This window comes from Gadus chalcogrammus, chromosome 9 (genome assembly GCF_026213295.1).
Source record: "Gadus chalcogrammus isolate NIFS_2021 chromosome 9, NIFS_Gcha_1.0, whole genome shotgun sequence".
Classification (NCBI taxonomy): domain Eukaryota; kingdom Metazoa; phylum Chordata; class Actinopteri; order Gadiformes; family Gadidae; genus Gadus; species Gadus chalcogrammus.
The window spans coordinates 11208773-11228942 of record NC_079420.1 but is presented as its reverse complement, the minus strand read 5'-3'; the positions used below and the strand labels follow the sequence as shown (position 1 = coordinate 11228942).

At 51.5% G+C, this 20170-nt stretch overlaps 2 protein-coding genes across 2 annotated transcripts; both read right to left on the bottom strand.

The window, feature by feature from the left end:
* Positions 1-25: 25 nt before the first annotated feature.
* LOC130389545 (zona pellucida sperm-binding protein 3-like) lies at positions 26-3185 on the bottom strand. The gene is made up of 8 exons (XM_056599374.1): positions 2650-3185; positions 2097-2215; positions 1785-1888; positions 1403-1580; positions 887-1004; positions 694-776; positions 344-429; positions 26-136 (listed from the first exon to the last, which is right to left on the bottom strand). Exons 1-8 carry the CDS (start codon positions 3094-3096, stop codon positions 72-74), a joined length of 1200 nt encoding a protein of 399 aa, XP_056455349.1. The 5' UTR covers positions 3097-3185; the 3' UTR covers positions 26-71.
* A 557-nt stretch (positions 3186-3742) lies between these two features.
* Positions 3743-18407, bottom strand: LOC130389356 (bromodomain-containing protein 1-like). The gene is made up of 12 exons (XM_056599104.1): positions 18088-18407; positions 15484-16786; positions 14091-14448; positions 13845-13976; positions 13137-13265; positions 12552-12864; positions 12076-12345; positions 10784-11272; positions 9157-9298; positions 8948-9078; positions 7468-7616; positions 3743-5422 (listed from the first exon to the last, which is right to left on the bottom strand). Exons 2-12 carry the CDS (start codon positions 16776-16778, stop codon positions 5408-5410), a joined length of 3423 nt encoding a protein of 1140 aa, XP_056455079.1. The 5' UTR covers positions 16779-16786; positions 18088-18407; the 3' UTR covers positions 3743-5407.
* Between the last annotated feature and the right edge of the window lie 1763 nt (positions 18408-20170).

Sequence of the window (20170 nt, the reverse complement as noted above, 5' to 3'; positions counted from 1 at the left end):
GTACGCAAAAATAAATGAACCAGAGTAGATTTTAGATGCAGTATTTATTTGAGTCACTGCGATACAAGGCTTCACTTGAGGGGCCGCTGGTCCACGCCAATCGGCCCAACCGCCTTCTCCGACTCCCACTGTTGGCCTAAAGAAACAAAACAAATGTCATTAAACCACCTCCATTCTTAACCAGCTCCAGCACCCCAATGGTCAAGTCTAATTCAGTTCCAGCACCCCAATGGTCTAGTAGTCTATTCAGTTCCAACACCCCAATGGTCCAGGCTAAACCAGTTCCAGCAACCCAAATGGTCCATCGTAGGCCAGCAGCCCCCCCTGTTGGTGGTCTACATACCCAGGGGTTGAGCCATCGCTCGTCCAGAACCACAAGATGTCTCACAACAGGAGCATTGGTTGTGGAATCCACCGGCTTCCCTCCAGCTGGGATCACGAGGAACCAATCAGAATCAGCAATGCGTTAGTGCTACACAAAAAAAAAAAAAACACCCGCTCTTCCCTATATCAAATACCAATATTCCACATCCCTCACTGAGAGGAGTGATAGCCTCCTGTAGTCCGGTATAAGGACCCTCTGGTCCAGCACTAGGTCAATCTCTCAAGTACTGGGATAGGGATTCAACCTCTAGTCCAACCCAAGGTCCCGTCTCAAACACCATACGAGGGCGTGAGGCGCACAGATCCTACCTGTCAGAGAAGGAGCACGCTTTGCTGGTGGCGCTGACTGGCTCGGCCGCCGTGGTGGCCCTCAGGCTGCAGGTGATGTAGATCTGAGGAACACGGCGACCTCGTTAACAAGGACGTCTCGTCAAGAGGAGCTCCATGGACTCCGGGCCGTGCCACACGGAGCCCAGACCCTTCTGGTGTGGAGCAGACTCACCACTCCGCTGGACTCCTGCTGGAAGCGGAAGGCCTCCAGTTGGATCCTCAGCTTGTCGTCCTGACGACGAGGCAGGATGTGGGAGCTGGAGCCGGTCAGCACGCCGTCCATCAGACACCTTTACACAGAACCATCATGAGACTACCGACTAAACATCCAACTTATACAAATGCCGAACCTCAGAAGCAAAACCAAGTGTGGGATTTTATCCCTCATATTCTGAAACTAAACTTGGTAAATGCATTTATCTAGCACTTCTCTAACCAGTGGCCACTCGACGTGCTGTACAATGTTGACTCACATTCACACAATGACGGCGGAGTCAACCATGCAAGGCGACATCCAGCTCGTCGGGAGCAGGTAGGGTTAAGTGCCTTGCTCAGGGACACAGCGTCACCCGAATTAGCAACCTTCCAGTGACCAGCCAACCCGGGCTACCTCCTGAGCCACATGCCGCCCCTTGAATCAACCAGAAGCCGTTCGCCCCCGCCCCCTGCGGTGCACCAATGGCCTCACCCAAAGTTATCCAGGAAGGCGTATCTTGGGACCGTGTTGGTGTTGGGGATCAGCGTTGCCACGCAGTGGTCGACGAACACGCGCAGTGGCACGTGATGGAACTGAGCCACTGATGCCTCGATGTTGAGCTGGTCTCCCAGGAAGTACTGCGCGGACGGCCGCTCGAACTGCCAGTCGTCTGCAAACAGGAAGAGAGGAGCACTGTTGAAGCACCGTCCAAAGGACAGTAGAGTCAGTCCCACCAGAGACCTGACGCTACAGCGGACCAGCTGTACAGCGAGAGGGCAAGTCACGTTAGGTAACTTAAGACCCAGACGCCCATGACTCTTTAGAGTCAAAGATGACATGCGTTTACACAGGTCCTTTATCAGAGCCAACGTACCGGTCATGAGTTTCAGAGAGAAGTGCAGGCTCTCCTCAGAGGCCTCCGCGGCAATGAAGGGCACCCAGGTGGGCTTCAAGGGCGAGCTGCTCACGTCCTGATTCCTGGAAACACAAACTAGTCCTGGTCACACACACACACACACACGCACAAACCAGTCCTGGTAACACGGGCACACAAACGTGGTCTGATCCAACACAAACGAGTCCTGATCACTCAAACAAGTCTTGACTCCTGAAGAACAAGCCAAAACGTATCCGTCCTCATAGCGGTGTTAGAGCAGATTAGAGAGAAGGGGGGGGGGGGGCTTGCCTGGGGTAGTGGCACTCGATGGAGATGGAGGCGCCCTGCGTGCGGACGATGGGGCTCCCTCCCACGGCGCTGGGCGTGTAGAGGAGGGTGAACTGGTAGATAAAGGCGTCCTCCGTCATCTGAAACCAAACACAGGAAAATAGAATCCTTCAAATACCCAACCAACCGGAACATGGATGCTCAGGATAGAGAACAAAATCTAAAACATAACTTAAGCCTCAAAGCTACAGTCTCCTTAGATCTCCCAAGTTCTTCCATTAGTACTAGTAAATGCACTGTATTTATATATATGCATCTTTCTTTTCTAACCAGAGGCCACTCAAAGCACTGTACAATATGACCCAACATTCAAACACCGGGGACAGCCAGCTCGTCGTGAGCAGTCAGGGTGAGTCGTCTTGCTCAGGGACACGTCGACACTATGAGGAGCCAGGGATCAATCTAGCAGCCTTCCCTGTAGCTACAGTTCTAGCTACACGAGCCAAAGACCACAATGCGGGTCTAGATCCAGTTCCTAGCCCCGAGACTCAAACTAGCCTGTGAAGATACTTGCCCTCAGCTGGCTGCCGCAGTTGTGGAGCGGGTACTTGAAGACGAGGACCTGGGCGTCCAGCAGCTCCTCGCTGGGGGGGCAGTTTCCCAGCAGGATGTCCGAGCCCAGGATGAGCTGGCCGATGCCCATCAGGTCCTTCTGGACCAGCACCTGCACCACCTGCTCTCCACACTCCACCCGCACGGTCTCTGGCACCACCGGCTGGCGGAGGGTGAACTCAGGGGCCAGGTTCCTCTGCTCCACCGGCTGCTCGGGGTACCGCCAGGTCAGCTCCGGACGCTGCTCAACGGCCAGCTTCTGCTGGAACTGCTGCTGGTCATTCTGGTCGGCAGGCTGGACTCTCAGGTCTACAGGTGAGTTGTACGAAAGGTGGGGCTCCTGGGGCCACTGGGTCCCTGAAGCCAGCCAGCTGCCGGCAAGGAAAAGGAGTTGAATTGCAAACTGCATTTTGGGAATGGTAACAGCACTGTCAGATGCACACGTGGACTTGGACCTTGTACTGCCGAGTCTCTCTGCAAACACTGAGCCCCGCTGAAGCCTCCCTTGTAGGCCCGGCCGCTAACGAGCCTAACAAGCTGCAGCCCCGCCCTGAACGCAGGCTCCTGTCAGCTGCTGAGTGACAGGTGCCCATCAACACCATGTTCTGAGTTCAGTTGGATGTCATCTTTTCGTTTTTCATTTGTTCCCGTGTTTATTTAGAGCAGTTTTACATTATTCCCGTTCGACATGAAGTCCGAAGAATAGCCCATTAATATTTATTAATATATTAATATTTCCACCTATTTTAGCCCCTCTTACCTTAACCTGTCGGTCTGTCCATTCAACCCTCGATCTATCACTTGATAGATCAATATTCATCCACCGTCAGTTCATGTTGATCACAGAGCATGAGTCTGCCAATTAGAAGTTCAGCAAACTAAGGAGCATCAAAACTGTTGGAGAAATAAGACTTTTTGTCTGTTTGTCATTCCAATAGCAGAGCAGCAGCCCTGGCTGTTCTCGCCTCAACAGCTTTCTTATTCTGCTTCAGATACATAATGTGTCTCTTTGGTGCGTAGTTGTTTGTGTTTTGCATTTGCATTAATGATGCCCACTTTGTAAAATAATCACCCCTCTGCAGATCAGGCACCACCAGGTGTGTTTGAGAAAGGCAGAGACTGTAACAGTTGGCAGACAGTCTGAACAAAATCAAAGTCCTTGGTAGGTAGTGGCACGTTGGCTACCACCATCACCCGCATGTTGAGTAGCATCTTCACCATCACATTGGCTACCATCATCATCGTCACTTGGATGATGTTGGCTACATCATCCAAGAGCAAAGAAAAAGTTTTCTCTTTCTGCCTCGATATTAACCTGCTCTAAAATCGGAACGCTATTATATATTCTTTTCAGGTATTGTTAAATTAATAACGTAATCAGAGTTATTGTTTTAAATAGAAAAATATTAATAACTTGCTTCTATTAAGATGACAAAAGAAAACTTAAAATTGACCGTAACCCTATCCAGACACCCGTGTACACTTGTACTACACATAAAGACGCCCGACATCTCAATATTTGTTTTATGCACGTCAGTTTGAGGTTGCGAAGTCTGTGTAGTGCATGACACATTAACCATGACAAGACCAGCGGGATGAGTGATTCAATACCGTTTTTTTAATTCTTCAGTGTTTTAATATAAAATCATCATCAGTCTGGAGAAACACATGGACATATTTAATGCTACTCATAAAAAAGAAAACGAGGGAAGAAGGTTCAAACAAGGTGGGGGCGTACTACTCTGTTCTCAATAAATACACACACACACACACACACACACACACACACACACACACACACACACACACACACACACACACACACACACACACACACACACACACACACACACACACACACACACACACACGAACAGGGCAGCCTTTCTTGGTTCCTGTGAGAGATTCTCTAAGTATACATTATTATTATAATATAGATTTTATATCAATATGTACAAACCCCAAAAGTCCGGTAAAAACAGTGAATAAAAAAACAAAAACACACTAAAGGTTAATGCCAGAGAAGTTTCACAACTCAATAACTTACAAAGAAAGCAAAGAGTAAGAAAAGGAGTAGAAATGAGAACTTGTTGTGGTGATACAGTATGTAGCACCTGCAGCTAGCTAGCCCCGCGGCTACAGATAGCACCAGCAGCTAGCTAGCCCCGCGGCTACAGATAGCACCAGCAGCTAGCTAGCCCCGCGGCTACAGAAAGCAACAGCAGCTAGCTAGCCCTGCGGCTACAGATAGCACCAGCAGCTTCCGTCAACAGCTGCGAATCAACGCTCACCGTAGCAACAGCAAATGTGAAATAATTTAGTGTCGGGCCTCTTCTGGGTGGGGTCAAAGGTCATGTTGTCACTCAGTAGCTTCAGGGGATGAACCCTAACCTTGACTGAAGGGTACAGTAGGTCAGAGGTCAGGGTACTTTAGGGTACAGTAAGTGAGAGATCAGGGCACCTTGGGGTACTGTAGGTCATAGGTGAGGGTACTTTAGGGTACAGTAGGTAAGAGGTCACTGTACTTTAGGGTACAGTAGGTCACAGGTCAGGGTACATTAGGGTACAGTAGGTCAGAGGTCAGGGTACAGTAGGTCAGAGTACTTTAGGGTACAGTAGGTCAGAGGTATAAGTATTTCAGGGTGCTGTGAGTCCGAGGTCAGAGGTCACGATCCACGCCGCCCACCATCTTGCTGACCCCGCAGGCAGCCATCTTGGTTCTAGGAAGCCATTGCCTGGAAGCAGAGAGCGGTCAAAGGTCAGAACAACCCATAGTGATGACATCACAAGGCACGTGAGCCAATCAGAGTGAGTCACCAATGTGTCAGCCGGGACCGGCCAACACCACATGACGATGAAAGTAATCCCCTCTGTGATTCACTCAGTCACCTGCTTATACACATGGGGAGCTGAGGCTAGACGGGAGGAGGAGGAGGAGGAGGAGGAGGAGGAAGTGGTAGGAGATGGGGAGGATTACAAGTAGAGGAGGAGTAGATTGAAGAGGAGGAGATGGATGAGTACAGGGTATCTGCAGGTTTCAGCAAGTCAAATTTAAGACTTTTTAAGACCTTTTTAATACCACCTTGAATGAAATTTAAGACCTTAAACCCGCGATGGTGGGGGGGATCCCGCTGTATTACAACCCAAGCATAGCATGTGTGTCACTCAATGAGACTCATTCAAGTTTACTTTCTGTCTGTTTATTGAACATGAAGTGATACTCCAGGGCTCCAGACTAACTTTTTCCTTGGGTGCACTGGTGCGCCTAAATTTTTAATTTGGGTATTTATGGTTCACCCAAGTTGTGAGTTGTTGAGAGGGGGGGGGGGGGGGGGGACAGCGTCTGGGCCCCCGGGACTACCATTAAATAAATGCCTTCAGTAAGACCTGGGGGGTATACCACGAAACTCGTTGAACATACCCAGGCTTTCTTGGGAAAACCTGGCTCGACAGAGCCGCAACTCTCAATCACAGTTAAATGGTACCATGACGCTCACTTTAGATTAAATTAGTTGAACCAGGTTTTCCGCTTTAGGTTCAATGCGCATTCACATAGAAGGGGCGTTTCTCTCGTCATTTGACTCACCCTTATGCAAAATAAATCACGCAAGAGCGGTGTATTTCATCCAAGGCGAGCAATGTATTATTATGAACTCCTACGAGGAATTCAAAGTTCAAATCACAGCCAAGGGGAACACGGTTGCCCATAATATGGCTAGGGTGGCGTGCTGGCAAAAATAGCCAACCGTGTTAATTCGTCCGTGAAAAGATTCTGCATATTGTCTAAAAAATATTATGTATCATCATCCCTTTTACCCCCATATATGTGGGGCCCCATGAATTGCGAGCCCAAGTACCGGGAATGCACTTGATCTCCGACCCAATATCGGACGTGCACGTCAAGTTGCTTGCTTTTAGTGGCGTGGTTCAACGTCTCAAACGTCAAAACAAAATCAGCCTTGTTGACGCTGCAGATTAGCTCATTTCGGATGAAAGGCGCTGGTCCGAAGCGAGTTATATACGCCGCTTTGTCCCTTCCAGCAGTAAAGGTGCTCGCGATTTGAGAGTCAGGGAACATCAAACCGAAGAGAACTCCTATCCCCTCATTCGAGTTGTAGGACTGGTGCTTGACCACTGTGTTTAGAATCCACAACACCTCCGCTTTCAGTGTTGGTGTCGCACCAAATGCTACCCTCAGGTCAGTGCTAGCAGCGCGGACCGTCTGCGGCGGTGGCGCCGGGGCAGAGATGCAAAACATAGAAATGGCTGGGGTCTGTGTGTGGCTCCTGGCAGAGGTTTTATGTTTTTGGCTCTGCATATGGCTGACGACAGCCTTAATCTCCATGGTGCCGAGCTTGAATGTAGGCTACTTTTGCACGGAATGCATCTGGCCTGTTCTGGGTTGGCAACGGACGCTAGCCAACCTCGGAAACGGACGTCTTCCAGCCAACTGACGTTGAACATTTTTGCAACCCATTGTTGCAGACTAGCTAGCAAGTGCGCAGACATCCGTTTATATATGCAGCTAGCAAGAAAGTAGCGTATCTACATCTCCTTCCCGAAAAGTCCCGCGAGAAAAATAAAAAATTAAATAGCCCTGCCCCGACAAATTTAAGACCTCCCGAGTTATAAATTTAAGACCAGCATATGACATTTTTGACGAATTTAAGACTTTTTAAGGCCTTAAATTTAGAAAAATGAATTTAAGACTTTTTAAGACTTTTAAGACCTCCGCGGACACCCTGGAGTAGAAGTAGGAGGAAGAGATGGAGGAGCTCACCAGCTGGGCCTGCTGTCTGAGGAGGGAGCGAGGTAGAGCTTCTCTGCGGAGCGGTATGGCGTCAGCTCTCCGGGTCACCGCCCGGCCGGGGGGGCCGCCCGCCCCCCGCTGAGAGGCCACGCCCCCGTCGCCATTTGGGGCACCGTGGTCTGAGGGCACAGGGGGGAGGGGCTAAGTACGTCTCCTGGCAACAGCCAAACACAGTAATGTACCTTACTGTACTTCAGTACCCTACGACTCCCTACTGTACTACAATACCCTACTGTCGTACAGTATCCTACAATACCCTACTGTACTACAATACCCTACTGAGCACATACAATTCCCTACTATACCTCAGTACCCTACTATACTACAATACCCTACTGTAGTATGCCGCTTTTCCACTGCATGGTACCAGCTCGACACGACTCGACTCGACTCGACTCAGCTCGCCTTTTTTGCGTTTCCACCGCGATCTAGTACCTCAAGTGGCTGCTTTTTCTAGTACCGCCTCGCTCTAGGTTCCAAGCGGCTGAGCCGATGCTAAAAGGTGACGTCGGCAGACGGCCGGCCACTGATTGGCCAGAGAGTGTGACGAAGTCACGAGAGCGACATGGCAACCATGCTGGTAACGATAGAACAGCCATAGTAACGCCGCAGCCAACATATTCCACTTCTTCAACATGCCAGCTAATAATACGAACACGAATACCATCGCATCGATGTTCTCCATTGTTGTAATGTGGGTTCTGTCCATGTGTGGGTTACGTAGGTGTTGTTTGCGTCGCGTACAAAAATACGTCACGGCCCTTTCGCGCAGACGACCCCGCCCACGTCCCGGAGGTACTATTTGCGGTGGAAAAGCACCCGCGCTGCTACCATGTCGAGTCGTGTCGAGTCGTGTCGTGTCGAGTCGAGCTACATGTGCGGTGGAAAAGCGGCAGTACTGTACCCTACTGTACACATACTGTAGTAAAGTCCCTACTATACTACAGTACCCTACTATAACCTACTATACAACAATACCCTAGTGTAGTACTGTACCCTAATGTACACATACTGTTGTAAAGTTCCCTACTATACCTCAGTACCCTACAATAGAATACTGTACCCTAGTGTTCCCATACTGTAGTAAAGTGCTGTACTATGATGACTAGACAATTAATCCTGTACTGTTGTCGTGGAATTACTGTACTCTGTGGCCCCACAGTGCTGATACACAAACCCCCAGGTCCCCTGCCATTGGCTGTCCCCGGCCCCTCGTCCCATTGGCGGTCCCCGGCCCCTCGTCCTATTGGCTGTCCCCGGCCCCTCGTCCTATTGGCGGACCCCGGCCCCTCGTCCTATTGGCGGACCCCGGCCCCTCGTCCTATTGGCGGACCCCGGCCCCTCGTTCTATTGGCTGTCCCCGACATTTTGGTCTGATTGGCTGTCCCCAGCCTCTCGTCCTATTGGCTGTCTCCAGCTCTTTTCCTATTGGCTGTCCCCGGCCCCTCACCTGTGGCCAGGTGTACGTCTCTGGGGAGCTGCGTGTGCTCCCTGCAGTTGAGGCGTGAGGTCTTAACGTCTGCAGTGCACCGCCGTGCCACCAGGGAGCGCCCTTTCAAACTCTTCTGTACAGTCACTGTGCTGCAAGACAGACACTCAGTCACACACCGTTGGCTTTGTGTCCGCTCGCTCGGGTTCCTCCTGGTGCATTGTGGGTACCTGGTGCTGCAGAGAAGACTGCCGCTGGAGGAGATGCTGGACTCTGAGGCACAGCGCCTCCGAGGCTCCAGAAGGCGGCTGGACCCTGACCCTTCATCCTCTCCCTCCTCCTCCTCCTCCACCACGAAGCCGTTGGCCAATCCTGATCCCAACCGGGAAGAAACAGGAAGGAGGTTACTACCGAACAGGAAGGAGTTTACCACAAGACCAGGAAACAGGAAGTTTACCCTCTCCCTGTACCCCTCCCCCCCCTCTCTCTCTCTCCCTGTACCCCTCCCTCTCCCCTCCCCCCTCTCTCTCTCTCTCCCTGTACCCCTCCCTCTCCCCTCCCCCTGTACCCGATGGGGTCAGAACAGTCTCATTAATAATGAATGCACAGAGAAGGGTTCACAAATGTATTTTGTGATTTAGTATAAATTACTCTCTTCTCACAAATCATTTCAATGCACACACAAATGGATATCGGTATGTATAAATGTAAAATAAATCCATAAACAAAAATAGGTTTCACAAACACATTTCTGATCCTTACACAAATGTGCCTGGTTTTAAATAAATGTAATATACATCCATACATATATTAATTTAAAAAATATTTGCAATTTTCATCAAAAATGTATTTGGATGTTGTTACATTTATATACAAACTGTTAAATTTGAATTAACGAGACGGTTTTCATTTGTGAACTTGTTTGCATATTTGTGTGAACTGGACTGTATTTATATGTGGATTTTTGAGACTCTCCTGACGTCGCTAGATTCACAAAGGCATTTTTTTCAAAAAGGAACTCTCTGTAGCCAATCAGTTGCCTCCCTCGTTTTCAGCCAATCACATGAGTGCAGTTCCGACCTCTGAGTCCAGCCTCCGAGCCTCCCTCTGTCAAATGTCTATGGGAACTAACATGGGTTTTTTGAACGATCGTACATAACAATCTCTAGGTGGCGAAGAAGTAAAAGCTGCGTCACGTTTAGCTACACACTTTTTCCATCTAGTTTCGACTGGGTTTTGGGATTGTCGTTAAAGTAGTAAACGGCACGGCACCGACAATGTAAAAACCCAGTCACTGCAGTCATGTGATTGGCTGAAAACGAGGGAGGAATCTGATTGGCTACAGAGAGTTCCTTGTTGAAAAAAATACATTTGTGAATCCAGCCACGTCAGGAGAGTCTCAAAAATTCACATGTAAATACAGACCAGTTCACACACAAATGCAAACAAGTTCACAAATGAAAAGCGTCTTGTAAATTCAAGTTTAAGAGTTTGTATATAAATATAACAACATCCAAACACATTTTGATGAAAATTGCAAATATCTTTTTCATTCATATATTTATGGATTTATATTATTTTTATTTAAAACAAGGCACATTTGTGTGTGGATCAGAAATGTGTTTGTGAAACTTATTTTTGTCTATGGATTTATCTTACATTTATACATACCGATATCCATTTGTGTGTGCATTGAAATGTATCTGTGAGAAGAGAGTAATTTATACATAAATCACAAAATACATTTGTGAACCCTTCTCTGTGCATTCATTATTAACGAGACTGTTCTGACCCCATAGTACCCCTCCCTCTCCCCTCTCCCTCTACCTCTCTACCCTTCTCTCCCCCCCCCCGTACCTGTGTCGAGGCGTTTTCGGGGGCAGTCCCCATCGCGGCCCCGGTCCGTGCTGGCGCTGCGGGCCCTCTTCCTGGGCAGCAGGAGGGTCTCAAGGCGGGGGATCACCACCGACAGGAAGCTCTTGGTCCCCAGGGGCGGGGAGCCCGGCGGGACGCAGCCCGGTGGGACGCAGCCCGGGGAGACGCCGCCCGGCGGGGGAGCTTTCAGCGGGCTGACGCTCTTGGACTTACGGAAGAGAAGGCTGCCGCGCCGACCAGCGGGGGGTCTGCAGGGCCCGGTCGGGGGTCCGGTTGGCCCGGTCGGAGGCGGGGAGGCGGCGGCTGTGGGCGTGGGGGCGGCGGCGGGCGGTCCCTGTGGTTCTGAGGTAGTGGCGTCTGTGACGAGCGGCGGGGCGGAGGCGTCGGGGCTGGACGGGTGGGGCGATCCGGGGGGTTCTTCTGCTAGGGAGCACAGTGGCTGGGCAGGGGGCGGCGGTATAGAGCGCTCCTCTGTTCAGGGAGACGGACAGACAGTCAGACACAGAGCCCCTCTAGAGACACAGAGCACCTCTAGAGACACAGAGCACCTCTAGAGACACAGAGCACCTCTAGAGACACAGAGCACCTCTAGAGACACAGAGCACCTCTAGAAACACAGAGCACCTCTAGAGACAGACACAGAGCACCTCTAGAGAGTCAGACACAGAGCACCTCTAGAGTCAGACACAGAGCACCTCTAGAGTCAGACACAGAGCACCTCTAGAGACACAGAGCACCTCTAGAGACACAGAGCACCTCTAGAGACACAGAGCACCTCTAGAGACACAGAGCACCTCTAGAGACACAGAGCACCTCTAGAGACACAGAGCACCTCTAGAGACAGACACAGAGCACCTCTAGAGACAGACACAGAGCACCTCTAGAGACACAGAGCACCTCTAGAGACACAGAGCACCTCTAGAGATACAGAGCACCTCTAGAGACAGACACAGAGCACCTCTAGAGACAGACACAGAGCACCTCTAGAGACACAGAGCACCTCTAGAGACACAGAGCACCTCTAGAGACACAGAGCACCTCTAGAGACACAGAGCACCTCTAGAGAGTCAGACACAATGCACCTCTAGAGTCAGACACAGAGCACCTCTAGAGTCAGATACAGAGCACCTCTAGAGTCAGACACAGAGTCACTCTGGACACAAGCGCCAGGCAGCAGGTCCCGGGTCAGGAGACAGCGCTACGGCCCTGGGAGGAACGACCGTGTGACCGACGGGTGACTGACTGTGTGTGCGTGTGACGTGCGTGTGACTGACCATGGTTGTGTGTGCGGGCTGGGGAGCCCTGAGCCTCAGCAGGGGGCGTCTCCGTGGGCTCCAAGGGGCCCGGGGCGGGGGTCCGAGTGTGGAGGGGCCGGTTGAGCTGGGCCCGGACCTCCACGATGCTCTTCTTCAGCAGCTTGAGCCGCTTGCTGCGCGAGGGGCTCTGCTTCATGGACACGCAGGCGTCCAGCTGCTCCAGCAGCTCGTCCAGCTGCTGCTGCAGCGGGGTCTGCAGGCGGTAGGCCGGGCTCAGCACACGGTCCACTAGAACAGAGCATAACATTACATTGACATATCAGATCATAACATTAACATAACAGACTGGCATTAACATAACATTATATTAACACAACATAACAGACCAGGCAGGGCTCAGGATAAGGTCCACTGAAACTTAAGTCCAGTCCAGTGCAGAGACACAACACATCCTAACCTATCTCTATGGGGCTAGCTGCTAGGTGCTCTCTCACCGTGCTCCCAGCTGAAGGGGGCTGGCTCCGCCGGTGGGGGGGCGGAGGGGAGGTGGGTGCCCCCGGGGACTTGGTAGCCGACCTTGTGGGCCTGGCGCCGGGCCTTGCGGAGGATGGCCCCGCCGTGGTCCTGCATGCGCTGCGCCGCCTTGTAGAAGAAGGACTCTGGATTGTTGTAGGTCATGCAGTTGGAGATGATGAGGTTGAAGTCCTCCTCCAGAGCCTCCAGGCTGCTGTAGTGGTGGGCCTCGATCCGCTTCCGCACCGTAGAGAAGTCCATGGGCTGACTGATGTGGTCCAGGTAGTCTGGGACCTGAGCAGACAGGACGAGTTAGACAGGAAGTCAGGAGGAGTTAGACAGGAAGTTAGGAGGAGTTAGACTGGAAGTCAGGAGGAATTAGACAGGAAGTCAGGAGGAGTTAGACAGGAAGTCAGGAGGAGTTAGACAGGAAGTCAGGAGGAGTTAGACAGGAAGTCAGGGGACGGAGGAGGAGTTAGACAGGATGTCATGAGACACAGAAGGAGTTAGACAGGAAGTCAGGGACTAAAAGGGGACATAATATATTTTATATATATTATAATGACCTCTTTGAGGCTGACTGGCTGGGCGAAGATGTTGTAGGTGTCCTTGTCCTGCAGCTGGGCGAGGACGGCTCTCATCAGGATGTTGAGGGGAGTCAGCTGGACCTCCATGAGAGACTGCTGCAGCTTCACCTGAAGAGCACAGAGATAGGTTAGACCTCAGGACCACGTTAGACCTCAAGACCACGGTAGAACAGGTTTGACACCGTGTGCTGCATCTGCATGGACAGGGACATCGCCGACAGTAACGTCATCACACCAGGAGTGCACCTCAGGACAAGGTTAGGCCTTAGGACCAGGTTCTAACTGTAGACCACATGACCAGGTTCTAACTGTAGCCCAGGCTAGCCCCTCCCCTGTAGACCAGGTTCTACCTGTAGCCCAGGCTAGCCCCTCCCCTGTAGACCAGGTTCTACCTGTAGCCCAGGCTAACCCCTCCCCTGTAGACCAGGTTCTACCTGTAGACCAGGTTCTCCTGTAGCCCAGGCTATCCCCTCCCCTGTAGACCAGGTTCCCCTGTAGACCAGGCTATCCCCTCCCCTGTAGACCAGGTTCTACCTGTAGCCCAGGCTAACCCCTCCCCTGTAGACCAGGTTCTACCTGTAGCCCAGGCTAACCCCTCCCCTGTTGACCAGGTTCTACCTGTAGACCAGGTTCTCCTGTAGACCAGGTTCTCCTGTAGACCAGGCTAACCCCTCCCTCCCGACCCACCTCCTCCCTCTTGAGCTTCTCCCTCTTGCGGATGAGCTCCAGCAGCAGGCGGGCCCTCTCCAGGTCGTGCCTCAGGCGGTGCCACTCCGTCAGCTGCTCCTTCAGCTCCTGGCTGCGCTCCAGGCGGAACTCCTGCAGTCACAAACACACCGGGTTACCACGCGCCCCCTTCCTGACCCCTGGACCTGGGTTAGGACTGACTGACGGACTCATTGTACTGGGGGGCTGGGTGTTAGGAGGACTGACCGTTGGGCTGGTCTTAGGACTGACCGGTAGGTGGGTCCTGGGGGGCTGGGGGGTAGGACTGACCGGTTGATGGGTCTCAGTACTGACCGTTGGGTGGGTCTTAGGACTGACCGGTTGAGGGTTCTTGGGGGTCTGGGGGTTAGGACTGACCGTTGGGTGGGTCTTAGGAGGACTGACCATTGGGTCGGTCTTAGGACTGACCGGTTGGTGGTTCTTTGGGGGCTGGGAGTTGGCTTGCAGGCGGCGGATCAGGGGGACATTGTTCCTGGACTGTCTCTTCAGGACCCAATAGCTCAGAACTCTCTCCACGAAGGACCTCTTTTTCTGGACCGCCACCTGGTTCACGATGCTCTCGAAGCTGAGAGACGCAGGAGGATGTTAAAAACGACAGTTAGGAAACAGATTATTTATGTATTTTCTTGGCTTGCACATGGACCTACGGGCTGCCTGTATCGGGTAATGCTGGGCCAATCTGGACCTACAGGACTACATGGAACTACAGGCCTAAATGGACCTACCTGGACCTACAAAGACGGGGTGCTGCTGGACCTACCTAGACAGTAGGGCTGGGCGATTAATCAAAATTCGATCTTGATTATTTTTTTAGCGTCAAATGATCACATAACTAATAAAATAGCTTTTTTTTTTGGTTTTCTTGTATCCAGAACAGATATGTATCCAGAACAGCCGGATACATATCTGCACATTATTTTAGATTTGAACATTTTCTTTTTGACGATTTTGTGCATTCTTTTAAGGCGACATTTCAAAGTTCTGTTACAACAGGTTTTTGGGAGACATGCCGAATAAATACATCATGTTTTCAAACTCAAAAATAATTTTTAATTATTGTGATTTCCATATTGACTAAAATAACGTGATTATTTCCATAATCGAGCAGCCCTACTGTACAGGGTGATGTGGGCCTAGTACCGACCCAGAAAGGGTGATGTGGACCTAGAACCTACCTAGACATAGTGAGTGGGCCTAGTACCTACCTAGACATAGTGATGTGGGCCTAGTACCTACCTAGACATAGTGATGTGGGCCTAGTACCTACCTAGACAGGGTGAAGTGGACCTAGTACCTACCTAGACAGGGTGATGTGGGCCTAGTACCGACCCAGAAAGGGTGATGTGGACCTAGAACCTACCTAGGGTGAAGTGGACCTAGTACCTACCTAGACATAGTGATGTGGGCCTAGTACCTACCTAGACATAGTGAGTGGGCCTAGTACCTACCTAGACATAGTGAGTGGGCCTAGTACCTACCTAGACAGTGATGTGGGCCTAGTACCTACCTAGACATAGTGATGTGGGCCTAGTACCTACCTACACAGGGTGAAGTGGACCTAGTACCTACCTAGACAGGGTGAAGTGGACCTAGTACCTACCTAGACAGGGTGATGCTGGGCCCGCTGATGGCCGGTGCCTCCGGGTCGGGCTCCTCTCTCTTGATCTTGGTTTTGCTCCTCTGCTTGCCGGGCTTGCGGTCCCCGGGCTGGTCGTAGACGTGCAGCGGCCGCCGGTCGCAGCCCTCCGGCGTGTGAGCACAGCAGTAGGCCGTCTTCTTGACGGAGAAGGCGGCAGCCCCCGCCTCGCTGGGTTCCCTGACGGGCTCCATCTTCATGTAGAGGCCGGCCCGCTGGGCGCAGCTCACATGGAAGGCCGTGTAGCAGTTGGCGCGGTGGCACTGGATGCAGGCGCCGGCGCCCTTCTCCTTGCACAGCGAGCAGGTCAGCTTCCAGCGGGCCGGCGGGATGTTCCCCACGCCGTCAATGGGCTCGATGAACACCGTGTCCGAGAAGCCCACCTCGGGCACCCACAGCGCGCACGCCACGTGGCCCCAGCGGTCGTCGTCCGTCTTCTTGAGGGCGCCGCCCCGGTTGGGGCAGAAGAGGCACTCGGCGGGCCGCGCCGGCCGCTGCAGGCAGTGGCGGCAGAGCCACTGGCCCTCGGGCACGTAGGGCACGCCGTAGCACTCCTGGTGCACGGCGATGTCGCACGCGTCGCAGAACAGGATGACGTTGCTGTCGGCGGCGTCCCCGTCCATGCAGATGCAGCACACGGCGTCCTCGTCCACTGGGGAGCGCTGCTCGCCCAGGGACTCCTTCTCCAACCGGTCCATGAGGAACTCGAAGAGGTTGTAGGAGACCTGGCTGACGCCCTCACTCCTCCGCCTCTCGTTGAGGAGCTCAAGCCAGGCGTAGTCCTCCTCGTCCATGTCGTACTCCACCTCCTCGTCCAGCTCCTCCTCCGTCTGCTCCGTGTACTGGTAGAAGGCGGCGGGCCGCCGCGGGACCACCGGCAGGTTGTACTCCACCGTGCGGAAGCGGGGCTCCAGGAGGGCGCTGCTGGGGGGCCCCCCGGGGCCCGGCGCCGCCGCAGCCCCGCTCTTCCTCTGCTGGCTGTTCTTCAGGCGGGCCGAGCGCACCAGGACCTGCGGGGGCTTCTCGTGGTTCTCCTTGTTGCTGTTGCACTCCATGATCTCCTGGGCGGTGGCCGTGTCGTCGCCCACCACCTCCAGCTTGTCGAAGATGCTGAGGCGGTGCGGGCGGCCGTCAACCTCCAGCTCAACGATGCGCTGAGCCTGGGCGTACGTCAGGGTCTCGCGGTTGGCCGACGGCTTGATGGGCGAGGAGTCCCTCTTGGGAAGAACCACGCGCGGGTGGGGACCCTTCTTCCTCATGGCGGCACCTAGGAGGACCACGAGGACCACATGAACCACACACTTTAACGCCCCTCCTCTCTACCGCAAGACAATGAACTAATTTGACTATCTGTCCTGTTCAGACCACCTATGCAATACGCCGGCCATACACTGGACACATTACTGAGCTTCAGTTACAAATATGTGACAATACTTCGAGATAAATATGGTTCTGCTATAGAAGAAAAAATAATACTTATACTGTATGATGAATTGATCATAACTAATTGATCATACTGTATTTGGCATTTGCTATACCATGAGATGTTTGAATGCACAGGGCCCTACTGCAATCAATGATCTAAAACCTCTCACATCAACACCGTGAACATCAGCATCAGCATTGTGCACACACACACACACACACACACACACACACACACACACACACACACACACACACACACACACACACACACATCAGCGTGCACATCAGCACCATGCACATCAGTATCACACACACAGCTCAGCTTGAAAAACATCCTAGGGAAACATTGTACAAACCATACTACCCCCCATCTATACTAACCAACTATTCTACCCACTAACCCTCCAATCAACCCCCTCTACAACCTTCTGCCTCTACTCACCAAACTAACCCCTCACTCTACTACCTGTTAACTCTACTACCTGTTAACTCTACTATATGTTAACTCTACTATATGTTAACTCTACTATCTAGTAACTTTCCTACTCACGCCTTCTACCAACCACTAACTCTACCACAAATAGCTCTACTAGCCCTTAATTCGTAAGCGGAGGAACAGGAACCACAACAGGACACTGTCCAACGCTGTCCTAGCTTAGGGAACACTCTTTCCGCTGGCTAGCAGGCTAGGCTAACGTTATGGGAAGTGAACACAAGGACGCTCGCTCAAACGGCTACCAGGCTGTGCTTGGCTAACGTCAGAGGGTAAGACCAGGAAAACCTGTCCACCGGCTAGGCTAAGGTTAGCTTGGGGAAGTATTACAGCAGGGCAATGTCCAACGCTAACAGACTAGGCTAACGTTGGCTAGGGGAAGTGCAACAGCAGGACACCGTCCCAGAGCTAACGGGCTAGGCTAACGTTAGCTTGGGGAAGTATTACAGCAGGACACTGTCCACAGCTAACAGGCTAGGCTACCGCTAGCCTGTGAGGGTAACATGGCGACCAGCAGGACAACACAGAGACCCAGCGTTCCTGTCGGCCCAACAGACCGCCGACACCGGGTCCATACAGGGGTTTAAAGTCTGCCGCACAACACCAAGGAATCCGGGCGTCACAGTAACAATATATATCGTAATTACCCGGTGGTGTTCAGGAGTTACAGGCTTTCTAAAAACAGCGGCCTTGGGTAGTAGATCCACATCCGACCAGACCTAATACCCCCCTCTGCCCGGTGTATATATGTTATATCTCTGTCTGCAGGGTGCAGCCAGGCTCCAGGACCGCCGCGACGAGGGGATCCGCCAACACCGCGGATTTGATCAGCATCCAGGTGGGTTTTAGTCCATATAGGTGAAATATGAACGCTATGATTCACTATTATTTGGGCTTCCCTAGTCGACCGCGGAGCGTCTCGGACCCCAACAACAACGCAGTGACGTCATCACGCGGCCGCGGCGGAGTGACGTCATCACGACACCACCAGGACCAGGAAGTTTGGGATTTAAAATTAAATATTTCACCCTGGGTATCTGCTTAGTATGTTTTATTGTATATCCCTGGTGATTCTTTCTCAGAACCTTTTAAATACTTTGGTACCCTAATTGGCAATCAATTTGAATTTAATAAAAGGAGATATTATTCAACTTTAAACAGTTCATGTTCATTAATAATGCTTTTATTAAATGTGTCGGTTCATAATGGTAAAGTTTATAAAAGTTAAAAATAAATAAAGGAATGTTATGGATTGTTTGTCGTGTTACAACAATATTAGGCCCCACTCCAATAAAGACTGGCGCACCGGCCCCCGATAATCCTCTAGATGGCGCATGGATTTAAATCCCAGACAATCCTCTAGATGGCGCAGTGGCTTAAATCCCCGATAATCCTGAAGTCCCGCCCACTTTATGCGTCACTCTGGGACCTCAGAAACAGAGGCATGTGTCTGTGGCAGGCAGAGAGACAGGAAGACAGACAGAGAGACACATGCAGATATAAAGGGGGAGAGACAGACAGAGAGAGAGAGACGGACGGGATCTAGTATTCCATTAAGTATAATTTGTGTCAAAGGGATTTGGTCAGAAATGTTGGCCCTTGAAATGTGAAATTGTCTGTGTTCTGAAATGCACGCACACGCACACACACACACACACACACACACACACACACACACACACACACACACACACACACACACACACACACACACACCCCTGCATTGGCATCAGGCCTGGTAATCCGTGGGCCGGTCTCAGTTGGCTCAGAGGCCTGAACATCAGGCCTGCAGAGAGACACGGGCGTTCACCAATGGTGAAGCAGAACAGATAAGCCCCGCCTACACGGTCTATGAGCCACGATATGGGCCACGGGGGGGTCAGGTGGTCATGGGACCGGCCCGGGGTCGGACTCAGTCCTCAAACTCACTAGGTCAGGTTCTCTCTGAGTTTGGATCATTTAAGTTGAATGGAGGGTTTCCCCTTCCCCTAGAACGTTCCCAAACGCGGACGCTGACCCCACGGTTCCCAAACAGGAAGTCCCACTGTTCCCAAACATGAAGTCCCATGGTTCCCAAAAAGGAAGGCCCACGGTTTCCATGGTTCCCAAACAGGAACACTGATGGTTCTCAAACCGGAACGCTGATGGATCCCAAACAGGAACCACGGTTCCCAAACAGGAAGTCCCACTGTTCCCAAACAGAAAGTCCCATGGCTCGTCCCAAACAGGAAGGCCCACGGTTTCCGTGGTTTCCAAACAGGAACGCCCCCACAGTCACCCGGTTTTCCTCTCTGGGTCTGTGTGTCGGTGCTTTGGTTCCACTCTAGAGAAGTGCTCTGTGTTTAGAGGCTATTTCTCAACACAAACCTGGCAGTATCATAAACCTTTAATTGAAGGGTTGTGACGATGGTTTGGTGAACCACACACATTCCCAGAGTCGGCATCTTTTGAATTCCTCAAGCAGGACGCATCACCGTCACTTTGAATTGTAACATAAGGATTTTATTAATTAATTAAGTGTGTTACGAATACTCTGATCCCTCTCTGTTCATGGTATAATGAATGATATTCATGTTATTAATGATATTGATCTATGGTATTAATCGTATTTACTAATGATATTCATGCCATTCATTTATTGTATGCTTGGTATAAATGGTATTAAATATGATCTTCATGGTGTTAACCTATGATATTAATGATATAAGCTAAAAATATTCATCATATTAT

Excerpts from the sequence above, each read along its gene's own strand:
- LOC130389545 (XM_056599374.1), bottom strand. The coding sequence starts at position 3,096 with ATGCAGTTTGCAATTCAACTCCTTTTCCTTGCCGGCAGCTGGCTGGCT. Across the intron at positions 1,581-1,784 it reads CTCTCTGAAACTCATGACCG|ACGACTGGCAGTTCGAGCGG; the intron begins GTACGTTGGCTC and ends TCCTGTTTGCAG. Across the intron at positions 777-886 it reads AGCAGGAGTCCAGCGGAGTG|ATCTACATCACCTGCAGCCT; the intron begins GTGAGTCTGCTC and ends CGTGTTCCTCAG.
- LOC130389356 (XM_056599104.1), bottom strand. The coding sequence starts at position 16,778 with ATGAGGAAGAAGGGTCCCCACCCGCGCGTGGTTCTTCCCAAGAGGGAC. Across the intron at positions 14,449-15,483 it reads CCCAGCATCACCCTGTCTAG|CTTCGAGAGCATCGTGAACC; the intron begins GTAGGTACTAGG and ends TGCGTCTCTCAG. Across the intron at positions 9,299-10,783 it reads CCGAAAACGCCTCGACACAG|GATTGGCCAACGGCTTCGTG; the intron begins GTACGGGGGGGG and ends GGTTGGGATCAG.